At 36.2% G+C, this 24,712-nt stretch overlaps 1 protein-coding gene across 2 annotated transcripts; it reads right to left on the reverse strand.

The window, feature by feature from the left end:
* Positions 1–29: 29 nt before the first annotated feature.
* On the reverse strand, positions 30–23,571 carry LOC109107999 (tyrosine-protein kinase Lck-like). Of its 2 annotated transcripts, XM_042774072.1 has the most exons (14): positions 23,283–23,571; positions 20,390–20,493; positions 18,545–18,608; positions 18,369–18,459; positions 18,034–18,135; positions 17,469–17,572; positions 16,995–17,144; positions 16,695–16,847; positions 11,277–11,375; positions 10,701–10,846; positions 10,277–10,469; positions 10,039–10,151; positions 9,738–9,948; positions 9,088–9,404 (listed from the first exon to the last, which is right to left on the reverse strand). In XM_042774072.1, the coding sequence occupies exons 2-14, from the start codon at positions 20,486–20,488 to the stop codon at positions 9,295–9,297; spliced, it is 1,635 nt and encodes a 544-aa protein (XP_042630006.1). In that variant the 5' UTR covers positions 20,489–20,493; positions 23,283–23,571; the 3' UTR covers positions 9,088–9,294. The 2 variants fall into 2 exon arrangements, with proteins under 2 accessions (XP_042630007.1, XP_042630006.1); XM_042774073.1 differs by lacking the exons at positions 9,088–9,404; positions 9,738–9,948; positions 10,039–10,151; ... (1 more) ...; positions 10,701–10,846; positions 11,277–11,375 and adding exons at positions 30–669; positions 804–935; positions 1,078–1,231; positions 4,032–4,108; positions 7,982–8,161 and having other exon boundaries at positions 23,283–23,557.
* Between the last annotated feature and the right edge of the window lie 1,141 nt (positions 23,572–24,712).

The following is a 24,712-nucleotide window of genomic DNA, read 5'->3' on the forward strand; positions in this document are numbered from 1 at the left end:
ACAGATGAAATGAGACAGAATGAGGCCCATTTATCTCTTGGACTGTTTTACTGGCTCTATATTTCATGATGCAGTTATATATGCTTATGTAAAAAATAAACAAGACAAATCTAGGATCAGAATACAGAAATACTAAAAGCTCAAAGGGAAAACACAAAGCAGGGTGTTCACTCATTCATCGAGAGCACAAATGTAGCCAAAGGAACAAAAAAAAATCCATCTGCTAAAAAAAACTATACATGCACCTGGTTTACACATGATAAATTCTGTGGACAAAGCTATGGCAAAATCCATGTTTGAACTATTATTCATGATTATTGAAAACATTTTCATTAGAATACATAAAACCTCAGTTTTTCTTTTAACTAAAGCTGATTTTAACTCTATTTTAAAATATATATATTTTTTAATACAAGTCTTTAATGTGACCAAATGGACTGTCAGTTTACTAAGCTAAATCTTTTCAGCAGGGCTGCTCCTGGTACTGTCTCTCTGTGGCGGTGAAAAAGTCCTCTAGAACACTGCGCAGATACTCAAATGTGGGTCGATTGTCTGGGTTCTCTGTCCAGCAGTGTTTCATGATCACATATAGGTCCTCAGGGCAGTTATCAGGGCAAGGCATGCGGTACCCTCTCTCAAGGTTTGCAATCACCTCTGGGTTTGTCATTCCTGAAAGATCAAGAGTAACTGTGAAAAAAAAATCTGAGACGTAGCAAAACGATTCCATAATGCATTTCCCATTGATGCTACTGTACAAAATCAAAATGAGCCCATACAGGAAGCATATGGAGCTTGTTTGTTACCTGGATATGGGATTCTTCCATAGGTAACAATCTCTGTCAGCAGTACTCCAAACGACCAAACATCTGATTTAATCGAAAAGGTGCCGTAGTTTATGGCCTCAGGTGCTGTCCATTTGATAGGAAACTTTGCACCTGTGTGATTTGAGGCATCTTTTTAGATCTTTGGTGTTGCAGCCAAACTTTCTTGCATATACAGTACAGGTTCTCTGGTGATCTAATCCTAATGTGAATTGACAGGACAGAACAGAGAATGATGCAATAGATTCTGCCTTACCTTCTCTTGCGGTGTATTCATTATTTTCAATGAGACGGGCAAGGCCAAAGTCAGCAATCTTACAGATGAGCTCATCGGACACCAAAATGTTGGCAGCTCTCAGGTCTCTATGGATATAGTTCTTCTGCTCTATGTATGCCATTCCATCAGCGACCTGCAGGGGGCAGTGCAGTGTTAATAATAATAAGGCTGTGTGTGCGTGATAATGGCTGTGTTCAGAATAGCATACTGCCATGCTGTCATTTCTGCAGTATATAATATATAAACTGTGCTATGCATGAAATACTGAGATGACTATAGCAGAGAATACTGTGCTAGATACTGTATTTCACGATGCATTGTGCTTCACTTGACCACCTCTTTCCAGTGTAAAAATTACCCGCAATTAATATTTGCATAAATACTTGCTGGAATTTGATTAATTATTTTAATCAAATTGTCAAATGACTGTAAAATACATTTTACTTTAATTACACTTCCATTCAGTTTTTTATTTATTTTATTTATTATGGTTTTGAAAAAGCCCCTGATGGTCACCAAAGCTGCATTTGTTTGAGCAAAAGTACAATAAAATCAGTTATATTTTAAAATATTACAATTTAAAATATCTTTATCAGATATTGCATTTCTGTCTTAATATTATTTTTAAATGTATTCTATTTCAGTGATGGCAATACTGAATTTTTAGCAGTCATGATACTTTTTTTTAGGATTCTTTGATGAATGGAAAGATTTAAAGAAGAGCATTTATTTGAAACAGAAATCTTTAGTACCATTATAAATATCTACATTTTCATTTTTGAATTTAATGCATCCTTGCTGAATAAAGTATTCTTTAAAAATGTATTTTTCTCTAAAAGTAAATAATGCAATGTGCAACATGACAAAGCCATGTGACAACAATGTTGCATACTATTTTTGAACAATTGTTGCATAGGTGTTTCACATACAAATTTTACAAAACACTACGCAGTAGGCTTGCATTTCATTATGATCATAAACCAAGCTACACACACAGAGGTCAGTTCCTGAGACAGGGAGGTTCTTGCTGTAACTTCCCTTGATTTGACTTTTAACCCCCGCTGCTCCACTCCACCCAGCATAAACCACAGGTTTCACATACAGAAGGTTAGTTTGCTACTATACTTCCTGATGTCTAATGTGTCATTTTCTTATATTCCCCGTATTTAAGCTAGCTCCAGTTTCGTGATCTCAGAACGGTAAGGTAGATAGCTGAACTTCTCAGAAGTCTGCTATTTCTGAATCAGCACCACGTCAGTTTGAGAATGAAGTACAAATGTTCTTCCAGATCAGCTCTTTAGTCTTCCTGTCATTTTCTTAAACTCTTTCACACAAAATAAACTGTGATCTGCGATTGTGGCCAGATAGTTTCTCTGTATGTGTATGTGCAGATGTGTTATTATGGGTGATGCATGATGGCAGTGTGATTTTTGTTTTGTGCTTTTTATAGAGGATGTTGCACTATGACACTGTGCACATGTTTGTTCAAGGAAGTGTTATGCAGGCAGTCATAGTTCAAAAATGTATCGGTTTGATGTGAACATGCCTTACAGTTTTTTCTCAGAACTGACAAGTTAGCATAAATGTGTGGGCATGCAACTCATTTGTGTGTGTGTTGAGAAGAGGCAACAACTTCCATGTATTAATTTACACAAAAAAATTGACCAAAAGCCCTAAACAAAGTACACTCACTTTATGGAGAAGAATAGCTGAAAGATATCACACAGCATCTTAGCTGATGTCTCTTCAGCGAAGTCTCTTTTTAATGCTGCTTTAAAAACATCATGTCTCTCACTTTCTCTCTTATCTTTTCACTGCCAGCATTTCATTGAAAATCTTGTTGAAAAATGATAGCATCTTTTCTTCACAAACGAGAACATCTCTTTACACCTATCACATGACATGATCTGTGTGACCCTCTGACCTGCACCCCTCTAGCAATGCTACTCAAGAAAATAAGTTTTCTCATCTTCACACTCCATTCACTTACACACTGAGCGAAGGAGCGTACACTCACTGTTAAACACATTCATGCCATGAGTGATCAAGACCATCTGATTTTTAACATGATCACCAAGAAAACCAAGAGCTGAATCAAAACACAAACCTTCCACTCAGAAACCACTGTCTGTTTGTGAATAGTTCATGGAAATACCATCAGATTTTGCACTAGCATTTCAGCTGTTCCTACAATAATGAGATGTTCTCAACAAAGCATGGCGTGTCATTAATTAGGTCAAGAAATGCTGTGACAAATCAGACCGTTATGACCTTTATATCTGTGAGCAAACAAACTGTATGTTTGGTCAGTGAATGTAAATATGTTCTCAGTAAGAAACAGAGCATGGAGCCTTGCTGTAAAAATGCTGTATTATGAAATATTAATATTATGAAATACTATTACAATTTAAAATGACTTTTCTATTATAACATATTTTAAAATGTAATTTATACATGTCCTCAATGTCACACGATCCTTCAGAAATCTTTCTAATATCCTGATTTGGTGCTCAAAAATCATTTCTTATTATTTATATTGTATAGTATATGTATGAAGTCATTTATATTGCATGCTCGTCTAGTCAGTTTGTAGTTTGGCTTGGGTAGCAGTACCTTTGTTGTTGTTGTTTAAGGTGTCTAGACTCGTTCCAGCACACACAGTCATGCTCATTGTTAACCGTGAGATTAGGAAGCACAGCAGCTGCTGAGTAATGCTGCCGTCACAAGCTTAGAGACAGTGGTCAAATAGAGGAATGAGTGATAAACAGAACATGCAAAGCAAGGGTCTGTAATGACTTGAGCTTGTAACAAGTACAAGTTTGGGTCAGTTTGTTTCCTGTGGGGTACAAATGTCTCACCCGTGATGCCTTCAGTGCAATTCAGACCAAATAAATAAATTAATAAATTAATTAATATGGTCATGTGCAGCCTACCTGTGCAGCCATATCGATCAGCGTATTGATGGTCAAAGCACTTCCTTCTGGAGTCTTCAAAAAATCCACCAGGCTGCCTAAAATTAGAGTCAACATGACATTTTAACATATTTTACATAGAGCAAAACAAGCTATCAAAGAATTTAGTAACTATGCACTGTAAACTGTTAAATATACTCAAAGAAAAACTAACTTAGCTAGAAACTGTTCTAGTGAGAATGGCCAGGGCATTTTCAGCTCCCAGCATGCACCGCTATGGACTGAATGGAAACATGAAATGTCAAAAAATAAATAACTAAATAAATAAATTCCTAAGATTACAACACTTTATTTATAGTTCATAAGTCTACTGTCTTGTGTTCAGCAGCCTTTTTTAAACATTCTTCAACCACAACTGAATGTTACCGGAAGCACGCTTTCTCCATCACCCATTTTAGTTCAAAGGCAAAAGGAAGCAGCAGATAGATAAATGCTGTTGTTTTAGTGCTTAAAATATTCTGTAGGCTCTTCTCAGAGTTTATGGGAAACCCAAATAACAGCACTCAGATTAGATCCAAGAACTAGAACATAACAACTGCAGGAAATTAGCGCAGCCAGTTTGGATTAGTCACTGGGACGCTTGGTGCTAAAGGCCAAAGTTGTTGCTTTTGAGACAACGAGCTGTGTTGGAAAAAGAAGAACCGACTGACCCTGAAGGAAATTCCCACAAAGGTGCAGCGGAAAATGCCCCTTTAGGAACTCAAGTAACTAGTGCTCTATCAGCATACATACTCCTTTCATCTCAGGTCGCATTAGAGTGTAAAATTCAAGGTCGTGGTTAAGTTTAGATAAAGTTCCCGTGTTTTGAATCATTCTTTCAGTGTCTCCATTGTTACAATGACAGAGGGGTGGAAAAAGGGCACAGCAACCTCTTCTTTAAAATAACAACACAGACAACAATTGTCCAGACAACACATCACATGGATCCTTAACAAAGAATTGGGAGATTTACAAGCTGAGCGTAATGTTCCATCAGCTTCCTTTAAGAGGGAACACAAAGCGGGACAATTCACGAGCTGGCCATCAGCGCGCTGACGATGTTAACATGGCTGTTCCCCTTAGAGTCTTTTGTTACCGTTGGCATCAATATGACATTCTGGAGGCCCGACAATCCTCTTAGACGCAATGAGATGGCAAATCACACAAACAAACCATACTGGGTTACACATGAAATAACGTACATCAGAATACACCTGTGATGACGACCTAAGGTGCCTTTGTTGAGTTTAGAGAAAAGATAGGGTGTGGAGGTCTTTTTTGTGAGCACCTGTGACCATGGTTACCATTTATGAGTCTGATTTGTTGTAGTGAGTTTCTGGGTGGTTGGGTCTAAATAAGAAAGCATTCCCGATACTAGCCTATGGAACAAAGACCTTCTTTCTATACATTACACAGTGTTTCCTCTTCCCTCTCTTCCTCTGTCCCTCTGCTTTTCAGTGTGATGGAATTTGTGCTTTAACTGTTAACATGCTTTCAACGTGAAGTTTGGTTTTGCTGCGCATTGTTCTAAGTAGGTTTCACTGAGATGTGGTGTGTCTATCAGGGGTTTATTATGTATTAGTGGTTAGAGAAACATTATGCAACAGAGCTGCAGCTATTAAGATCTTTAGCCTCTCTGAAACAAACTGCTGTTAGGGTGTTTCTCAGGATAAAATCGGAAAAAAAAAATGCCCAAAAAGCAGAAGCCAACAAATATTATAGCGGATTTTAATATCACTTTTCAATGCAGTGAAAGTCAATGTAAAAACATCAAAAAGCAAATCTTAGTCCTTAGGACTTGTGCAACATTTTCCATTTCATGTGAAGTCGTTTTATGCTTTTATGCGTGACAACTCATAGTCAAAATTGTGTTAAACATCTTTTGTGTTCCACAGAAGAAAGAAAGTCACATTGGTTTGCAATGGCAGGAGGGTGAGAAAATGATAACAGTATTTTCATTTTTGAGTGAACTAATCCTTAGAAGAGAAGGAGTGGTAACAGAGATTGAAAACTGTTTATACATGTTATGAAAAAATGGGACTTCTGAATTGTGCATCAGACCTGAAACTAAACTAAACTAAACTAAACTAAAACAGAATGATGTGAGACAAATCACAAGGACTTTGTGAGTTTTATAAAACTGAAGTGGGTTATTTTATGTTCTAGAACACTGAAGGAGAACGCAGGATATGAAGCACATGCACTGCATGCCATTCACAAGAGAGACGTCAAAGCCTCTTATAGAACAATGACAGGCAGCTTATTTGATTAAACACCAGACATTATGAAAGAATAAACATCAGGGCTGTGACTACCATCGATAATGAGGGGTAAATATTCAGATTAATGGTTGAGCAATATAAGTTTTACAAGATTGCACTCCATAATCTTGAACATTTACACTACCATTTAAACTTTTTTTTTTTTTTTGCCAGGATCAAATTAAACTGACTTATACATTTTTTAAGAAATGTATATATTTCAAATAAATGCTGATATTTTAAACTTTCTAAAAATAGTTCTGTTATTTTAGAACTATTTTCAACTGTGATAATGAAAAGAAATGTTTCTTGAGCACCAAATCAGCATATTAGAATGATTTCTGAAGAAACCATGTGACATGTGTGTGTCATGTGACACTGCGTAATGAGTGCTGAAAATTCAGTTTTGGAATAAATTACATCAGAGGAATAAATTACATTTTAAAATATATTAAAATATAATAAAGTGTTTTTATTGTAATAATATTCCTGTTTTGTGACACAATATTAGCTTTTTTTTCTGTATTCTTTTTTTTTTTTTAAATACATGTGTCCTTAGTGAGCATAAGAGAGTTTTCTTTTGAAAAACAAAAAAAATTACCAACCCCCATATTTGTGAAAAGTAGTGTATATTGTTGATAAATCTCAATATTATGAATAAATGTTGGAATGTAAGTGTTGTATGCTTACAAAGATGTGTGTATGATCATAAAGTATGAAAAGCATCGTCAGAATAGTCCATCTGCCATCAGTGATTCAACTGTAGTGTTATTTTTTGTACATGAAGAAAACAAAAATAATGACTTTATTCAACAATTTCTCTCCTCTGTGTCTCTCCAAATCAGTGTAGCACCATTTTGGCCTGCGTACTAGTCAGAATTGCCAAAATGGCGCTACGCTGATTTTGAGAGACACAGAGGAGAGGAATTGTTGAATAAAGTCTTTATTTTTGTTTTATTCGTGTACAAAAAGTATTCTTGCTGCTTCATAATGTTACTGTTGAATTACTGATAGGAGATGGACTAGTCTCAAGCCTCCCTGTTTTTATCCAAAATATCTTAAATTGTGTTCCGAAGACGAACGGAGCTTTAACGGGTTTGGAACAACATGGGGGTGTGTGATTAATGACAAAATTTCCATTTTGGAATGGAGAAACCCTTTAAAAAGGCTCATAGATATGCATTCGTCCATATTAGTAAAAGAGGCAATACCACATGTCTGTAAATATAAAAACACTGCGGTCAATGAAAGAGACTGAAAAATAGTTGCCCATCAAAAATACTCCTGCACAGTCAAAGAGGGTGTTTGATGTCGCTCTGCTGAGAATCATTCAGTTGAGTGAGGGATGCATATTGAGATGCCTTCAATATCTTCAAAGCCATGAGAAAGCTTTGTTTTGATAGAGCGGACTGCTGTGGGCTTAACACACACAAACAAAACTCAGTCAGTGCTCACGGTCCTGATATTACTCAGACCTGTTAGATCATGAAACCCTGATGAAAGATTAAATGGAAGTTTACTCAGTGAATGTGTCTGTGTTTTGTTAAAGAAGTTCAGGTGAACGCAGCAATGAATCATTTAGTACTAAACATGAAAGATTTGTCATTCCATTGAAGTCTATCCTCCCTTGTCCACATGAGGGTTTAAGTTCAGTACATTTTTGTGTCTCACCGTTCTCCATGTACTCAGTGATGATATAAATGGGCTCCTGTGTAACCACAGCGAAAAGTCGCACCAGTCGAGGGTGCTGCAGGGTCTTCATCAGGTTCGCCTCAGCCAGGAAAGCACCGATGGACATGGTACCTGTCTTGAGACTCTTGATAGCCACCCGACGGTTGTTGTTGTACAGTCCTACAAACAAAGAGAGAGAGAGGATAAATGGTTTATGTCTCATTTTAAAGGGGTAGTTCACCTATAATGAAAATTCTGTCATCAAATCATGTCGTTATAAACCTGTATGACTTACTTAACACAAAAGAAGAATGCTGCTAACAAAACAGTACTCAAATATCTTCTTTTGTCTTCCACAAAAGAAAAAAAATCATATTGTTTAGGAATGACATGAGGGTGAGACGACAGAATTTCATTTTTATGGGTGAGCTATCCCTTTAAGTCCTTATGGAAAGAAAATATATTTTATTATATATGAACGGTCAATATATTAAAGATATTTCCGTATATGGGTAATTATATAGAATAATACATTGTGGTAATATATATACTGAATAATACATAAGGAATTGCTGCTTTCCATATATTGGGGAATATATGTCAACAAATATGGTGCTCATAGTCACATTTATATGGGAATATGTGTTAGAAATATAGGAACACAATTCAAGGTAAATATTTATTTTAATATATTTTCATATATGGAATTATATATTTGTAAATATATAAATATTGGCAACACATATAATTTAACATATGCAGTATAATGTCACATATATATGTGAACGTATGCAAAATATATGTACATATAATTTAACATATGCAGTATAATGTCACATATATATGTGAACGTATGCAAAATATATGTATCAATATATTATATATATATCACATATAATTTAACATATGCAGTATAATGTCACATATATATGTGAACGTATGCAAAATATATGTATCAAACATTTACTATATTTTAAAGTTGTCCGTGTGCGTGTGTACATAAATATAAGGAACAGACTGAGAAGTCAATTAAAAAAGTCTTTAATTCTTTGTTTTTTATAAACAAAATAAATACAAATAAATTACTTATTTCTCCTTCCATGGATAACTTCTCCAAGACAGCATCTCAAAATCATGTTGTCTAATTTATTTGGTCTTCAGCCATCCAACTTTAAACATGAAATAATCATTCATGAAAAATACAAAAACAAGGAAATAATGAAACAAGGAAATGAGCAAGGTATGAAAAAAAAAGAAATAAAACAAGAAATAAAGGGCCCAACAGTGTTATCCTGTTGAAGGCTTTTTAACATTTAAGACATGTTTTCTTGCTTATGTTGGTGCCTTAATTCCCAAATTATTATGTTGATTGTTTTTCGTATATGAGATACCCTGGTCCCTGGATGTTGTTTTACAACAGCATCTATAGAAGAAAAACAATTAGACATTCACAAAAGACAGCAGAAATGATCATTTTCATTAAATCATGAGCTGGCTTGTTAAATACTGCAGGAATGCAAACAGTGAAGAATAGGGTTTTGTAAACTTTGGCCTGTGGTACTCAAACAATATCCTAATAAGCTGGCATTTCACTTGAAGGTATTTGCTTAATCCATATGATGTGTCTCCAAATATAGTTCTTTTTTGTAATAGCTAAAGGCTATTTGTTGTTTAATATTTAGAATACCTTATCCATATTTAGAATACCTTATCCAAAAACCTATTTAATTATTAAAATATATCGGAAAACCTTTACCAAGTAAAGCTTGCAGTTTTTCCTGATCAAGAACTTGGTGTCGCTCTGCAGTGGGATTGAATTTGTTGATCCCTCCAGTGAGGTCGGACTTGAGCAGAACATCCACACTGAAGAGGCCCATCAGCAGCACTCGTGCCATCGCACTGGCTGTAGATTGAGCTTTTGCAGTCGCCCAACAATGAGCGGAGACAGTGGTGGTTCCAAGTTTCACCAATAGTTGTATAAAAAGCACAACCAACATAATGTTAAATGTTATGTTTTTAATTTCTACTCAAAATGTACCAATTTAAAAAATACTTACTTTGGATGATTTGATAGGTGCACTTTCGCCCTCACTTTCAATCTCACATACATATTTTGTAGGATTTTTCTCGTTTAGAATTTGTCTCATGTCCACTAACAAAGCAGGAATCTCTGGAAATTGAATTTCATAAAATAAAAAGTGCAACAGAATTATAGAGGTGGCAACCACAGTGGCTGTATATTAAGCCAAAGGAGGATGAGAAGACACAGATGATCATTTAATCTAAAATACTTGCCTTGAACTACCATGTTGTGCAGTCTACGGTTTTTCTTCTGCAAAGCCTTGACCTGCTTCTGAAGTTCTATGATTTGGGCAGCAAATTCATTCATTAAAGATTCTTCTGGACTCTGGATTGCTGGGGTAAATTGGTTGGCCTCAGAAAGAATATCATTCTCCGCTCGTCTTTGAGCTGCAAGTTTGAGTTTTTTCTAGAGGGGGAAGATATTAACTTTTGTTTATAGATGAACCAATACACAGTTCCAATGTTATTTTTAATTTCTAATGTATCAAAAAGTAATCATGTTAGAGAACTCTAATACACACACACATACAAATATTTCAAAGCAGTGCTAAGCATTGCAATATCTAAATAGTAGTGCTGTCTTTGGTGCCATCAATTCAGTTTCCCTTCCTAGTGCACTGTGTAGCTGTTCAATTACCTTCCTTGGAATATGGCAGTTTGTGTATCCAGTAAGAGTTGAATCCTCATTTTCAATGAACAGGCGATTGAGTTTCCTGAGTCTCTTGGGGTCTTTTGGTGTGTCTGCTTTTATAAGGTCCCGCTCAGCAGATTTCAGTGTAGACTCTTTTTTTTACATTAATGTAGAAAGATAGATGTTTTAATGTATTAACATCATTACAAGCTTCAATATATTAAAGGATATATATTGTCACCTTTTTTATTAATCACTATATATATATATATATATATATATATATATATATATATATATATATATATATATATATATATATATATATATATATATATATATATATATATATATAAACAGCACAGAATTATCTAGCAGGCTGATTCACACAGTATGCATCTTTTCAAAACTGTTAACTTCAGCATCACATTTTTAGACCACAGTGTCAAGCGCGACTCGACACCTAAGCACACGTTTAAAAAAAATCCTAAAGCAGCGCAATGGTACAGAAAAGCGCATTCTGTGTGAACGACCCTAACAAGTTTTATAATTTATGATCGCATGTAAATAAGGGCAACTTGCCTGCAAATTGTAGCACCACTGGATACTCAGCTTGCCATCCATTGACAGGCTTCTTGATGTTAGCAAATCGACATCCCACCAGATATGTTCTGGAAGTATCTGCTGGGTCAAAGTCAATTATCCAGTTTGTTGGTACGTTACTAACAGCGTCTTTGTCTGGTATCCTTGTCCAAGAAACAATCGCATATCGATATTTAGGCATTTTACTTTAAAAATCTAAGTTGAAACGTAATTGTTGTTTATTTCCTTTTACTTTAAAGGGGTGCTATTATGCTTTTTAATTTTTTCAACTTTAGTTATTTTGTGGTGTTGTTTTTTGATTTTTAATTTTATTTGGTATGTTATGAAGCTCAAAGTCCAATTCAAAATGAGATGTTTTATTTAACAAAAATCACTTTTCAGAAACTACAACGATTGACTCATTTGGACTACAACAAATATTTTCCAGGATTTGTGACATCACAAAGATCGACGAATAGGACGAGACCTGGTTGAGCTGTACTAGAAAAGACAACGAGTGTTATCACTATGTCAGAGACGCCCTAGTGTTCCCAAGACAGACGAGCTTAGAGTGGTTACAATCATCCGGGTTTAAATCGTGTTCAAATTGATTTGATTTTGACGCAATATTTAAATTGAAGCTGGCATCAGGCATTTATGGTAAGAGGCAGGACATTTCCCGACCAGGCGCCGATTGCTGTCAATCACAACACACACTGGCCCAGCTAACCAATCACAGCACATCTCGTATTCCAGAAGGCGGGCCTTCATTTGTTACAGGAACTATTCGAGCCGTTTATGCCAGACTGGGGAGAGAGGTGTTGTAATAATGTAAAATATGTGAAAAATAATGTTTTTTGAACAACCTAGTATGAGAGCCTGCTCTAGTACTCTAGAGCATAATAGGACCCCTTTAAGTGGTATTTTCCTCCAAACCCAAGGCCTCTTTTCGCATGCATGAGTGCATCGCCTAGTCCCGCCCTAGTATGCTGTGATTGGCTATTACTCATTGGTGTAAAACATGTTAGTTGTCCATAAATTGCTCAGTTTCTCACACTCACACGTCTTAAGTTCAACTACTCGATTGTTCCAGGGGAAGAATGGACCGATTGAAAAGAAAATATATTTTCCATGGTTCCGATAAAACAGAGATTCCAGAGAGAACTTATGCTTATCATAGTTTTACTCTGTCTTTGTTGCTCATTTTAGACCCCCCCCCAACACACACACAGAAATGGATAGATAGATAGATAGATAGATAGATAGATAGATAGATAGATAGATAGATAGATAGATAGATAGATAGATAGATAGATAGATAGATAGATAAATCTACCATTCCTGCTCGACAGTCACACATCTCTAATGGAAAATTCAAGTTGCTAATATTCTTTGTAACTGATTCCCCAGGGTTACTTATAATCCCCAAATTTTAGCTTCCTCAAATTTAATTAGGTGTTTTCTAACTTTTAACCCATAGCATCCCTTTAAAATAAACCTTGCAGAGTTTAGTCAGTGTTGGATTAAGACCAGAATTTTCAGACATGGCTGCTCATTTCCTCAGAGAAGAGTTTAGAACTGCTATAATAAATAAACAGCTTTAAGATGGAATATTACAATTTGTAGTTTGGAAGATACACATTTATTAAAATCAACTATTTGCATCCTTTTCTCAAGAAAGCATGGACAGTGGCCAGCAACAGTCAACTTTATCAGTCAATCCAGCATATGGAATCCATATCAGAATCCAGTTATGAACTTCATAATATGTAAATATTAAGTTATACCTTCATTCTCTCTCCATTTACTAAACCTCAGCTTGTTTGAAAGTTGTGTACATTTTTGTTTGTTTGTTTGTTTGTTTGTTTTGCTGAACACCAAGGAAGATATTTTAAAGAATGTTTGGTAAATTTGGTCACATGGAGGTTATTTTGTGTATATGGGCATTTATTTTTGTAACCTGTTGTTCAGATAACTGATGACGAATCTGAAACTTGGACTCGATTCAGTGGAAAACAAAGTGTGTCCGGAGCAGAAGTCTCTGCAAGTTTCAGCTGTGTGGTCTACAGTTAAATGATGTATGATTCAGGCCTGTAGAAAAAAAATCTCAAGTTGCTGAATTATTGAACTTTAGAGGATCAGCTCACATAACTGAAAATTTGTCATGGTCTGTTCACCTGCCTGCTTACTTGCAACAACGTCATTGTTCATAAATCTCACAATAGGCAACTAGCACAATTCCATAGCTGCCTTCTCTAAAACAATTGAAATCATCTGGTAAAGCTCTTTATTTTCAACATTGTTTAATTACCTGTCTATATTTAATGCATCTACAGGTCCTTCTCAAAAAATTAGCATATTGTGAAAAAGTTCATTATTTTCCATAATGTAATGATAAAAATTTAACTTTCATATATTTTAGATTCATTGCACACCAACTGAAATATTTCAGGTCTTTTATTGTTTTAATACTGATGATTTTGGCATACAGCTCATGAAAACCCAAAATTCCTATCTCAAAAAATTAGCATATTTCTACAAAAAAAGTCAACCTTCAAATAATTATGTTCAGTTATGCACTCAATACTTGGTCGGGAATTTTGCAGAAATGACTGCTTCAATGCGGCGTGGCATGGAGGCAATCAGCCTGTGGCACTGCTGAGGTGTTATAGAGGCCGAGGATGCTTCGATAGCGGCCTTAAGCTCATCCAGAGTGTTGGGTCTTGCGTCTCTCAACTTTCTCTTCACAATATCCCACAGATTCTCTATGGGGTTCAGGTCAGGAGAGTTGGCAGGCCAATTGAGCACAGTAATACCATGGTCAGTAAACCATTTACCAGTGGTTTTGGCACTGTGAGCAGGTGCCAGGTCGTGCTGAAAAACGAAATCTTCATCTCCATAAAGCTTTTCAGCAGATGGAAGCATGAAGTGCTCCAAAATCTCCTGATAGCTAGCTGCATTGACCCTGCCCTTGATAAAACACAGTGGACCAACACCAGCAGCTGACATGGCACCCCAGACCATCACTGACTGTGGGTACTTGACACTGGACTTCAGGCATTTTGGCATTTCCTTCTCCCCAGTCTTCCTCCAGACTCTGGCACCTTGATTTCCGAATGACATGCAAAATTTGCTTTCATCCGAAAAAAGTACTTTGGACCACTGAGCAACAGTCCAGTGCTGCTTCTCTGTAGCCCAGGTCAGGCGCTTCTGCCGCTGTTTCTGGTTCAAAAGCACACGCCTGTGCACGGTGGCTCTGGATGTTTCTACTCCAGACTCAGTCCACTGCTTCCGCAGGTCCCCCAAGGTCTGGAATCGGTCCTTCTCCACAATCTTCCTCAGGGTCCGGTCACCTCTTCTTGTTGTGCAGCGTTTTTTGCCACACTTTTTCCTTCCCACAGACTTCCCACTGAGGTGCCTTGATACAGCACTCTGGGAACAGCCTATTCGTTCAGAAATTTCTTTCTGTGTCTTACCCTCTCGCTTGAGGGTGTCAATGATGGCCTTCTGGACAGCAGTCAGGTCGGCAGTCTTACCCATGATTGCGGTTTTGAGTAATGAACCAGGCTGGGAGTTTTTAAAAGCCTCAGGAATCTTTTGCAGGTGTTTAGAGTTAATTAGTTGATTCAGATGATTAGGTTAATAGCTCGTTTAGAGAACCTTTTCATGATATGCTAATTTTTTGAGATAGGAATTTTGGGTTTTCATGAGCTGTATGCCAAAATCATCAGTATTAAAACAATAAAAGACCTGAAATATTTCAGTTGGTGTGCAATGAATCTAAAATATATGAAAGTTTAATTTTTATCATTACATTATGGAAAATAATGAACTTTTTCACAATATGCTAATTTTTTGAGAAGGACCTGTATATGATTTTATTTTATTGTCTAATTTTTCTGATAATTGCTCTTTTGTTGGTTTGACTGCTATTGTCCTCATTTAAGTTGCTTTGGATAAAAGCGTCTGCTAAATGATTAAATGTAGAAGTTAATTTGCCTGAATCTGTATAGAATTGGGGACCTTTGTATGCATATTGGGAATGTATTTTTGAGACATTTCATTTATGTAAACCCATGTGTTACTGCAAAAGAAATGAGTTTCAATAAAGCTATAAATGTGTACAGATGTAGTATTGTTTCTGTCTTATTGCCATATCAGAAATATTATCATATTTTGATCTGTGAGAAATTCACAAAGTTTTCCTTCACCAAATTTCTTTGGCTCCAAATTGTTTGACTCCTTGATAACCGGTTGACTTCATTTCTGTGGGATTGATTTGGGTGATGTTATCACAAATGAAAATGACTGAGGTTTAATGAATGGAACACTTCATTACATAAAACGGTTCTTTGAATGAGGAAAGTCATTCACTGCAAAAAAAAAAAAAAAAAAATGCCAGCTATGATGCGGGCCCTTGCAGTCATGGAGTTGACAGGCAGTGAGGGAAACATGCCGGTTGCTATGGCAACCAGGGACAGGAAGTGGTTTAAACTACTAACGTTCTATTTTAGGGTCAAGATGAGCATGATTTCTCTGCTGTAGTTTATGTTTGAAAACCGAGCACATTTAAAGAAGAAAAATCTTCTCAACATACAAACATAAAACATGAGTTTAGGCCATATATGCTGATGTTACTGTAATCCTAAAACTGCGACATCCTCCTGGTATCTAAACAAAAATATGTAACATAATTCATATACTTAATATTCTACATCAGTGGTTCTTAAAACTTCTGGAATCACTGCTCTAGATAGATCAATTTAATAGCTACCAACACCCAAAATTCAGCATCAAAAGTGATTTAAAGTGAGTTGTGAATGGCTGTTGAACACCATTGTAATGTAAGAGTGAGTTAACTGTTGTTAGTTGTGCTGTGTGTGTGTGTGTGTGTGTGTGTGTGTGTGTCACAGAATGAGACAACCAAAATGCTGATTCTGCTAATTTACAGCACTATGACCACCATCAATAGTAAACATTAGTCAAATGTTTTAACAAGCTTACTGTATTTACAATTCTGTCATGCCAGGTGATGGCAGAGACATACTCATTAGTGTATTCTTGTAAGAGCACCACATAAGCCTGTAGATGCATGTTTATACCCATTCATGATGGTCCAATGCACAATGTTTACCTGCATTTGCAAACAGTTCTGGACAAGCACAGGCAGACCTGGCCAGGCACAACACCTGGATGCTGAAATACATTTGTTTTGCTTGTTTATTCTTATGTTGGTGTTCCAAGTAGTGTGACATGGACTTCAAATAAAAGCCTTTATATTCATAAGAAATATGTGCGAATATGCTTTATATTTATTCATCTAAAGCTATACTTGAAGTCGTTCACCATGAATCTCAACTTTAAAAAATAGACTCAACTCTGTAATACACTTATATGTAGAAGTAAAACACTTCTTACCCATCCATACTTCACCGAACTGTCCCTGCCCCAGTCTGCGCTCCAGTTTGAGAGACTCACGGGGCACTTCCCACTCATCCTGCCACCAGGGCTTCTGAGGGGCCCGGGTTTGACATGGCTTCACCAGGCGAGTGCACAGTCCATCAGCCTCTCCTGCTCAGAGAAAAATAAACAAATGCTGTCACTTTTCAACCAGACTACATTTGAGCTCCTATAAACAGAGCTGACTGAACCGTTCTTATGTCTTTTATGAATAACCTGACCGATTTGTGTAAGGCACATATGAACACTCAAACGTACGTGAATAATGTTTGACCAGCTCTGAGAGGGAACTGAAGGAGATCTTGGTGGTGATGTAGAATCCGCCTGCGTCCAGGTTGCGGATTCTGTAGTGCTTGATGATGTCACCCTGTGTGTGGTCCAGGTCTCTCACGGATAGGGAGAAACTACCTGAGGGAATAACCAGAACAATGGGAACATCCAAAGTCAGAGGCTGCCGACTGTACATACAGCCACATATCCACCTTCATAACAATGAGAATTTCTACACAGGAGTTTAGAGTCATTTTACAGTTATTGACATTAGGAAAATGTTCTTTAATTCTCCCTTTCCTGTCACTTATTTAATTTTTTATTTTTTTTTTCACTTTTTATAGTGAAACTAAACAAGAAATTCTGAGCCAGTATTGTAATGTGACACATATGTCTGATGTGCCCTTATGGCTCCGTGTTTGTTTTTTGGTGTTGTATGGGGAGAAATGCATTGTTTCATACCTGGTGTGGTCTCACTCTCTCTGATGAGGAAGGAGCCCTGCGTGTTACCTGGGGCTAGTAATTGTCTCATGGCGTCATTCCTGGAGAGATTTTTAAAGAACCACCTACAACACAACATTATCATCATTTTCTTAGGAGTTTGACTCATTAATTATCTCATTTGGATCATATTTTGGCATTTCAATTGTTTTAAAGATACAGGATGTTGGGGTGTTTCATTCCTCCCACGATTAGAAGAAAGACACCAAAAGTTACACAGAAATGTGGAATCAGCAGACAATGGAGTAGTGATGCTCAAAAACCTGTGTGATTTGTGGGAGTATTGTTTTCTACTCTTTCCATTACTGACACCCGTAAATCAAAAGTTGTAAGCAGCAAGGGGTACTCTAAATGAATCAAACTTTCAGCCACAGATTTGGGGCGGTATTTCCCAGATTTGATCTTCTCTGTTCAGAAACCCAAAGCAGTTGATCTGCATAAACATATTTAATTGTGCTTGTGTGGATTTATTTGGGTATACGTGAGTGTGTGCACTCTGTATGAAATTGTTTATTGTGCTACTTACGGTTCTGTCTCCATGCTGTTCAGTTTTGCTACAAAATTCTGTGGTATGTATCCCCTCTGCCCGGTAAACAGAGACTCTGCCATGAACCATTCAGGATCATCGCTAAAGCACACACATACACACACACACATTAGAGTTTAAACCACGACAGTGTCTCCTCTTAAAACTGCACAAAAAAATTAAACAGAGGAACCCTGACTCTGATCTAAACCTAAGTGACATTCAGTTCAGCTCAGCTTCTCAAAACCCAACTTGAGTCAGTGGGGCTCAGTGGTCAACCATGTTTTGAGTTTCTACTGAGATTGTCAGACTGTTTTAATGTAGGCCTTGCTTACTTATTTAGGACTTTCAGCTGCTCCCCTTTCTCAAACCCAAGGTCATCGCTGTGGCATGGCTCATATTTGTATAAGGCTACCACCAGGTTCTCTGGAATACACAGATGACAACAGTGAGCTATCTGAAACACCCATTAAGAGCATATCTGTAGGACATGTTGAATGTGTCATCTCACCTGGAAGAGGAGATGATGGTGGAGGTGTGTACTGGGATGGATACGGAATCAGAGGATCATAGTTCTGTGTAAGAGAGGATAGAAAACAATGTCAAAATCCAATGAATGAATTAAAAGTATGGTTAGAGCTACAAAACAATGACTGTAATTCTGCTTATGTTTATAATCAGAACAGTCAAGGCAATTATTATTATTAAACTACTAAAAGCACAATATTAAATAAGCTATTTAAAATGTATGAAGGAAAGTGGTTTTAATTATTTTACTATGATTAGCAAATTCCCATTTGATGTTTTTATGACATTTCATCAATGTCAATAATTTATGAATGTCATAAACCACACAAAGCCACTTCCCTAAACAGGGTGGAGCTGTTCTTATTTTCTGATTTCACAGCCTGTTATGAAACAACTAACACCGTAAAAGCAAACATTCCATCATTCTCATTATGCCATAAACAACATGTGCTGTTCTCTTTAATTTCTAATCCACTTAAATAAAAACAAATCACAAGGAAATGTCTCTCAAATTTGGCTAGAAGTTTTAGTCCACAGTTAATTACCAGCACAAAGGCTCATTTCCCTCAAATTATGTAACCTTGAGTGGGTTGACCTGTCTGAAGAATGAGTCACATCAATGCAGACGGACCATAAAATTATTATAATTATTATTATTTTGAGGCGTTTCAGCCACCAAGTGTTTGTGCCAAAATTAAATTAGAAAAAAAAAGCTAAAAAAAAAAAAAGCTAAATTTTTAAACTAAACTAAAATTAAAATCATTCCATTTCAGATTAAGAGAACACCTGAAAACATTTATTTATTGCATTTTTTTATTCAAGAAATAGCACATCTGACACAAATGCTGTCATTATAACACCTTAGCGTGTAAAAGATCTAAACACATGTGTTAAGAGAGATAATACACTGGCTGAGTTAAAAAGTAACACAAATTGTGCCGTATCTAGACACATGGATTAAGTAAAAAATAAAACAAGGCATGCTATTTTCAACACATCAGTTTTAAAAGTGCGGGGCCAGTGGTCATCCATCTTTAAAAGATCTACTGAGATTGTCGGTCTTGCTTAGCATTAGGATTTTCACCTGAATCACACATATTCCATTTCAGCAAGTTTTTCAAACAATGCTTTGTGTAGCACTTTGTGAGACTTCGTTGTGTTTTGTCTTGTGTTATAAACCACAGAGATTTGTAATGCATCTCTTTAAGGTAGAGAATGGCTCTACCACTTCCTTTCTCTCTCTTCTCCTCACAAAGCCTCTTTAGTAACTTCTCTGTCACTGTCTCACTATTTAACCTGCCTTTTTCCAACTGTCTCAAAATTCTGAAATCGTATGATATCAAATAAAAAAACCTGTCACAGGAATGCATATTGCATGAATTATTCAATGACTTCCATGGAGGTTTCTACAGGATTTGTGAGGCAAAAAGATCTTAGTTTTTCAACCGTTTAAGAATCTTAAATACATTTAGGAAACAAACCACTAAACACAACACAGTTTTAATATATATCTGTGAAATCTATATTATTTGGGGGGTATAGGAAAACATTTATTACAGTAGCTTTGTCGCTATACCTTCCGATACTTCTTTCTCTTTGCTTTGAATCCGATACTAAATGCTTGAGCAGCCTACGTCACAGTTGCTAAGGATGCTTGCCTGATAAAATATTTATTTTCACAAGAGTCTTTTTAGTTCACCCTAACTTATATAACTTTTTGATTACTGATATTACATTGTTATATACTTGGATGTAAAAGGGAAAAAGAAGCGTTAAGTGTGGCTGATTGTGACAAAATTCTTCTGCAGATGCATACATACACACGTACCTGACTGGCTGGAGGCTTTGGGCAGTTACATTGATCGCACCAGTCATCCGGATGGTACGAGAATTCCTCCTCAGGATCAAAAGAGCCGCAGTTACCCATATTTACTAAGAATGAGAGAAAACAGTGACAACTGTAAGCATATACATATATATATATACACTAATTTTTTGAGAAGGACCTATATATATATATATATATATATATATATATATATATATATATATATATATATATATATATATATATATATATTTATTACATCAATATCCCAGCACATGTATATCTGCAAAAGGTCTGTTAAAGATCGCTTCATCTGGAAAGCATCTGCTGTGTACAAACATCTGATAGACGTCTTTAAGATGTCAGTTTCACATATTCTAAATCGTAAACATCTTAAAGACATCTTCTAAACGTCTATTTGACATCTGATAAGAAATATCCTATAGACATATTGCAAATGAGCAAACACTGAAAAAATATGTCTTGCAGATGTAAATGCAGACGTCAAATAGACATCTCCGTGATGTACATGTGCTATCATAAGTGCTATCGATCTAGGTCCTGGCGAACAAAAATAAATACATTTGTAAATTAATTAATTATTTTACATTTACAATAAATATGTTTTGACATTATTGTGTGTATAATATCTATTTGTCACTATTTGACATGTATTCTCTTTGATTTTTATTTCTGTTGTTACACTGAATATTTTGCTCACACCGGAGTTAATTAATTATTTCCTGCTTTATCATTTGGTTCATATTTAGGCCTAACGTTTAATATGTCCATATGGTAGGATAAACAGTTCTATTTTTTAAAACAAAACAAAACAACAACAACTACAACAACAAAAAACATCTGTTCTGGACCAGATCTGTAAAGGAGGGTAATCCTCGTTATGAATTCTTTAAACACTTTTTCCAGCTCAAATACTGAGTTTCAGACAGTTTTTTTAATAAATAAAGGGATTTGGATTACAGTGATCCGTATGCATGTGTGCGTGTTTTATATTGGTCTTGAACAAGTTGTGTTTTGCGTTATGAATCTGGAAAGTTCATGACAAAATCCCTGCACATAAGTGTTTGTATGTAAGGATGAACTGTACTGTAGTTGTAAACGTATAAATATGTAAACACTCAAGCCCACAAGCATTTTTTGATTCCCATTATGCAAATAAAAAATATTCTTACTCAATGTGTATGTCTCTGTGAGGTTTGGACCCGTGAGAAACTGTGCTGTTGGGTCAAAACAGCTAAACCCTCTGGGTCAAACAGAACACTGTGAGCTCCTGGGACAGTTTGGAAGAACAGCCCAAATCAAAACAGAATCTCTAAATGGATACAAGACTTTCCACTGACCTCTGGCCTGTACCTGACCCCAGTATCAGTGCAAGCGAGTCTCGAGAGATGCACGCCATTGTCAAATGGTTGCTTTATGAAGTACGAAGCATAGTTAATGTTTTTGTGACACATGTGCTCCTAGACCTTGTCAGTGGGGTCCAGTGTTGTTTTAACTTTCACTATAGACAAAAAACACTTTTTCAAAATATCTTTTGTGTTATGCAGGAGAAAGTAAGTCATACAGGTTTGGAATTAAATGTAGTCGAGTAAATGATGACAGATGGTTTTGTGCTCATTCAGCCCTCCAGTTTCTTCTGTTACAGAAGATGTGTTTGTATAGGTTTGAAATGAAGCCAGACAGATCAAATGCCTCTGCAAATCCCACCGACACAATCACAAGTTTTTTATCTAACACTAAATCAACATTATGCTTGAGAGCAAACAGAAGTCAAGAGGTTGAGACATGAGGGATAAACTTCACTAATTCACACCAAACGGTAAAAGCTAAGCCAAAAAATACGGATTTAGATTTTACTGTCTGTAGGCCTAGTATATATCGAACTGTTGTGTTTTACATTATTTTATATCAGCGTTCAGAATGTTTAGAAAAATTACTATTTATGACTGACACCTACCCAAATAAAACAATGATCTTAACCCATACATCATGGAAGTTTTATTTAGATTAAGAATAAACATTAAAGAATGAGTGGCAGCCAAGCTAGCAAGAAGGCAGTATATTGGAAGAACACAGGGTTTTTCCGACCTAATGTTTATGAAATTTCCCTTTTTCAAAAAATAAATTAATAAATAAGTTCACCCATGTTCATTTATGAGGATTTTTCTTTTCTGTGACTGGAGAAGAAATATTTTAATGATTTAATATTCAAATACAGTGGCAAAACACAATCCAAAAAAAACAAACAAAAAACACCCCTAGTGATTGAATTGCAATTTAAATTTAAAATCATGAAATTTTCATTGACTGATCTTGAGGTTTAATACCATCCTGCACATGCAGTGATGATATACATGATATTATCGCTATTATATTTCCTTTTTGAATTACTTTGCAAGTTACATAAATATGCAGTGAATTTTGAATGCTAATGTTCTAGAAATTTCTATATAAACAGCGCATACATTTATAGATATAATTTCAAACCTAACACACTCTCACTTCTGCTTTTCTACTTCAGATTTGCGAGATTTTTAGCCTGTATTATAAATATGCATAAATAATTCGCTTTTTTAAATGAAAGGTTGAAATTTTTTCTATTTTGCATATATTATCAGCTCAGTTTGAAACTCTTTTTGATATATTTTATTTTCTTTTGTTTTATATCTTAAGGCTTAGAAAAATAATTTTAAAGATTTCCTCTGCTCCATCTCAGACTGTCTCAGGCTTTAGTTTCATCCAATAAATCACTTATTGGTTTAAAATAAACTGTCTTGGAATACTTTTACCGGTCTGATAATCTGTACTCATTAAAACTCATCTTGGCTTTTTTTAAGTAAAGAAAAAGTAGATCCCAGTTGGTAAAACGTACCTTTTCTGTTGACAGAGGATGCTGATATCAGTTATGGGCCAGTTCAGCAGGCATTGTCATGTCTTTAGATATATATTTTATGACGAACGCATTTTGCCATGGAGCAACTAAACCAAGATTATGGACAAAGCGACAAGATCTGTAAAGCTTCGGCGTGTATCGAAAGACATGTGCTGCTAAAGTGTCAAGGCTGTGTCAGTCACGTCACAGTTTGACTTCCCACCTTAACAACGGCACATCATTTGCAAAGGCATAACACACACACACATACACACACACACCCTACTGTGGTGCAGAGCAAACTGATGATAGAGCTTCCTGTCGTTGAGGTGTTTGAGCTGATATTTAACATTTTTCAGCAGGTGCACACTGCTCTGAGCAGCTGGTGTCATTGGAGTGAAGGATTCTGGGTCACCTGCTTTGGTGGCGCCATGATGTCAAAGAGTGGAAACTTTAACGGCACTCATGGGTTTCTGGCTTGTGCTTATACTAAAAAGAGCCACAAAACTTTACATTTGAATGTTCATGCTTAAAAGTGTTACACACACATTGCTATTATATGAGGGATTTGTGCCTAGCATCCGAACATTTAGGCCTCTGGTTACATTAAACCATAGGCCTCTCTAGCAGCACTGTTTTACTAATTCATATGTGTGGATATACATGTGCAAACCCACACATGCCAGAAAAAAAAACTAATATGCAATAGGATTTTTTGAGGTAAATTAAAACAAATTTGACCATTTTCACCTAGATACTTGGATATGACGCTCATGTCTCTTGTCATTTTCGGTCTTTTTCTCTCTGCTTCTCATTCTCTCTGAGCAGACCACACACTTTTGTTGTGGCATCAGTCTGCAAATAGTGCATGCTCTTGCAGGAAGCCACAGCCCAAGCATTCAAAGGAAATGAGGTACATTCTTAAGTTTTCTGCTGCAGGAACACACATCTTAATTTAGACATTTTTCAACTATGTCTGCTCTGTCATTTGTATTTATTTTGATTTGTGTCGTCCAACGCAACTGAAACTTCTGACCAGACGTTTCATATGGTGAGTCCAGAGATCACAGCAGAAATGGGTGTTGTGGTTTCAGAGGTGGTGGTGGTGGTGGGGGGGGGTTATATGGTGAAAATGTCACGCATTTATAATTGTATTAATCAATAAGGTCCCCCCCAAGATGGATGATTTTTGCTAAAGTCGTATCCTCGCTGGATTTCTTCTTGTTTTTAGCTGTCAGTATGAGTGAATGCTTGAAACAATGACTTGTTTTTTTGTTTTGTTTTTTTCCATTCTTTGGTGGTATTGTGGTTGAGAAGGGGGGGGGGGTGTTGAAGGAGAGGGGATGTTGAGTGGGGCAGATCATCTTAACAGACAGTTATATATTCACAGTTACATCTCTTGTAAGAGCAAATGTTCATTTGATGCTTTG

The sequence above is a fragment of the Cyprinus carpio genome, chromosome A17 (assembly GCF_018340385.1).
Source record: "Cyprinus carpio isolate SPL01 chromosome A17, ASM1834038v1, whole genome shotgun sequence".
NCBI lineage: Eukaryota > Metazoa > Chordata > Actinopteri > Cypriniformes > Cyprinidae > Cyprinus > Cyprinus carpio.

What these genes read in the sequence shown, in the direction of transcription:
- LOC109107999 (XM_042774072.1), bottom strand. Translation starts at nt 20,488, where the DNA reads ATGGGTAACTGCGGCTCTTTTGATCCTGAGGAGGAATTCTCGTACCAT. An exon ending in GCTGGTCAAACATTATTCAC is followed by an intron (nt 16,848 to 16,994) that starts GTACGTTTGAGT and finishes TTCTCTGAGCAG; the next exon opens with GAGAGGCTGATGGACTGTGC. An exon ending in GTTCGGTGAAGTATGGATGG is followed by an intron (nt 11,376 to 16,694) that starts GTAAGAAGTGTT and finishes TTGACCCAGCAG; the next exon opens with ATACTTCCAGAACATATCTG.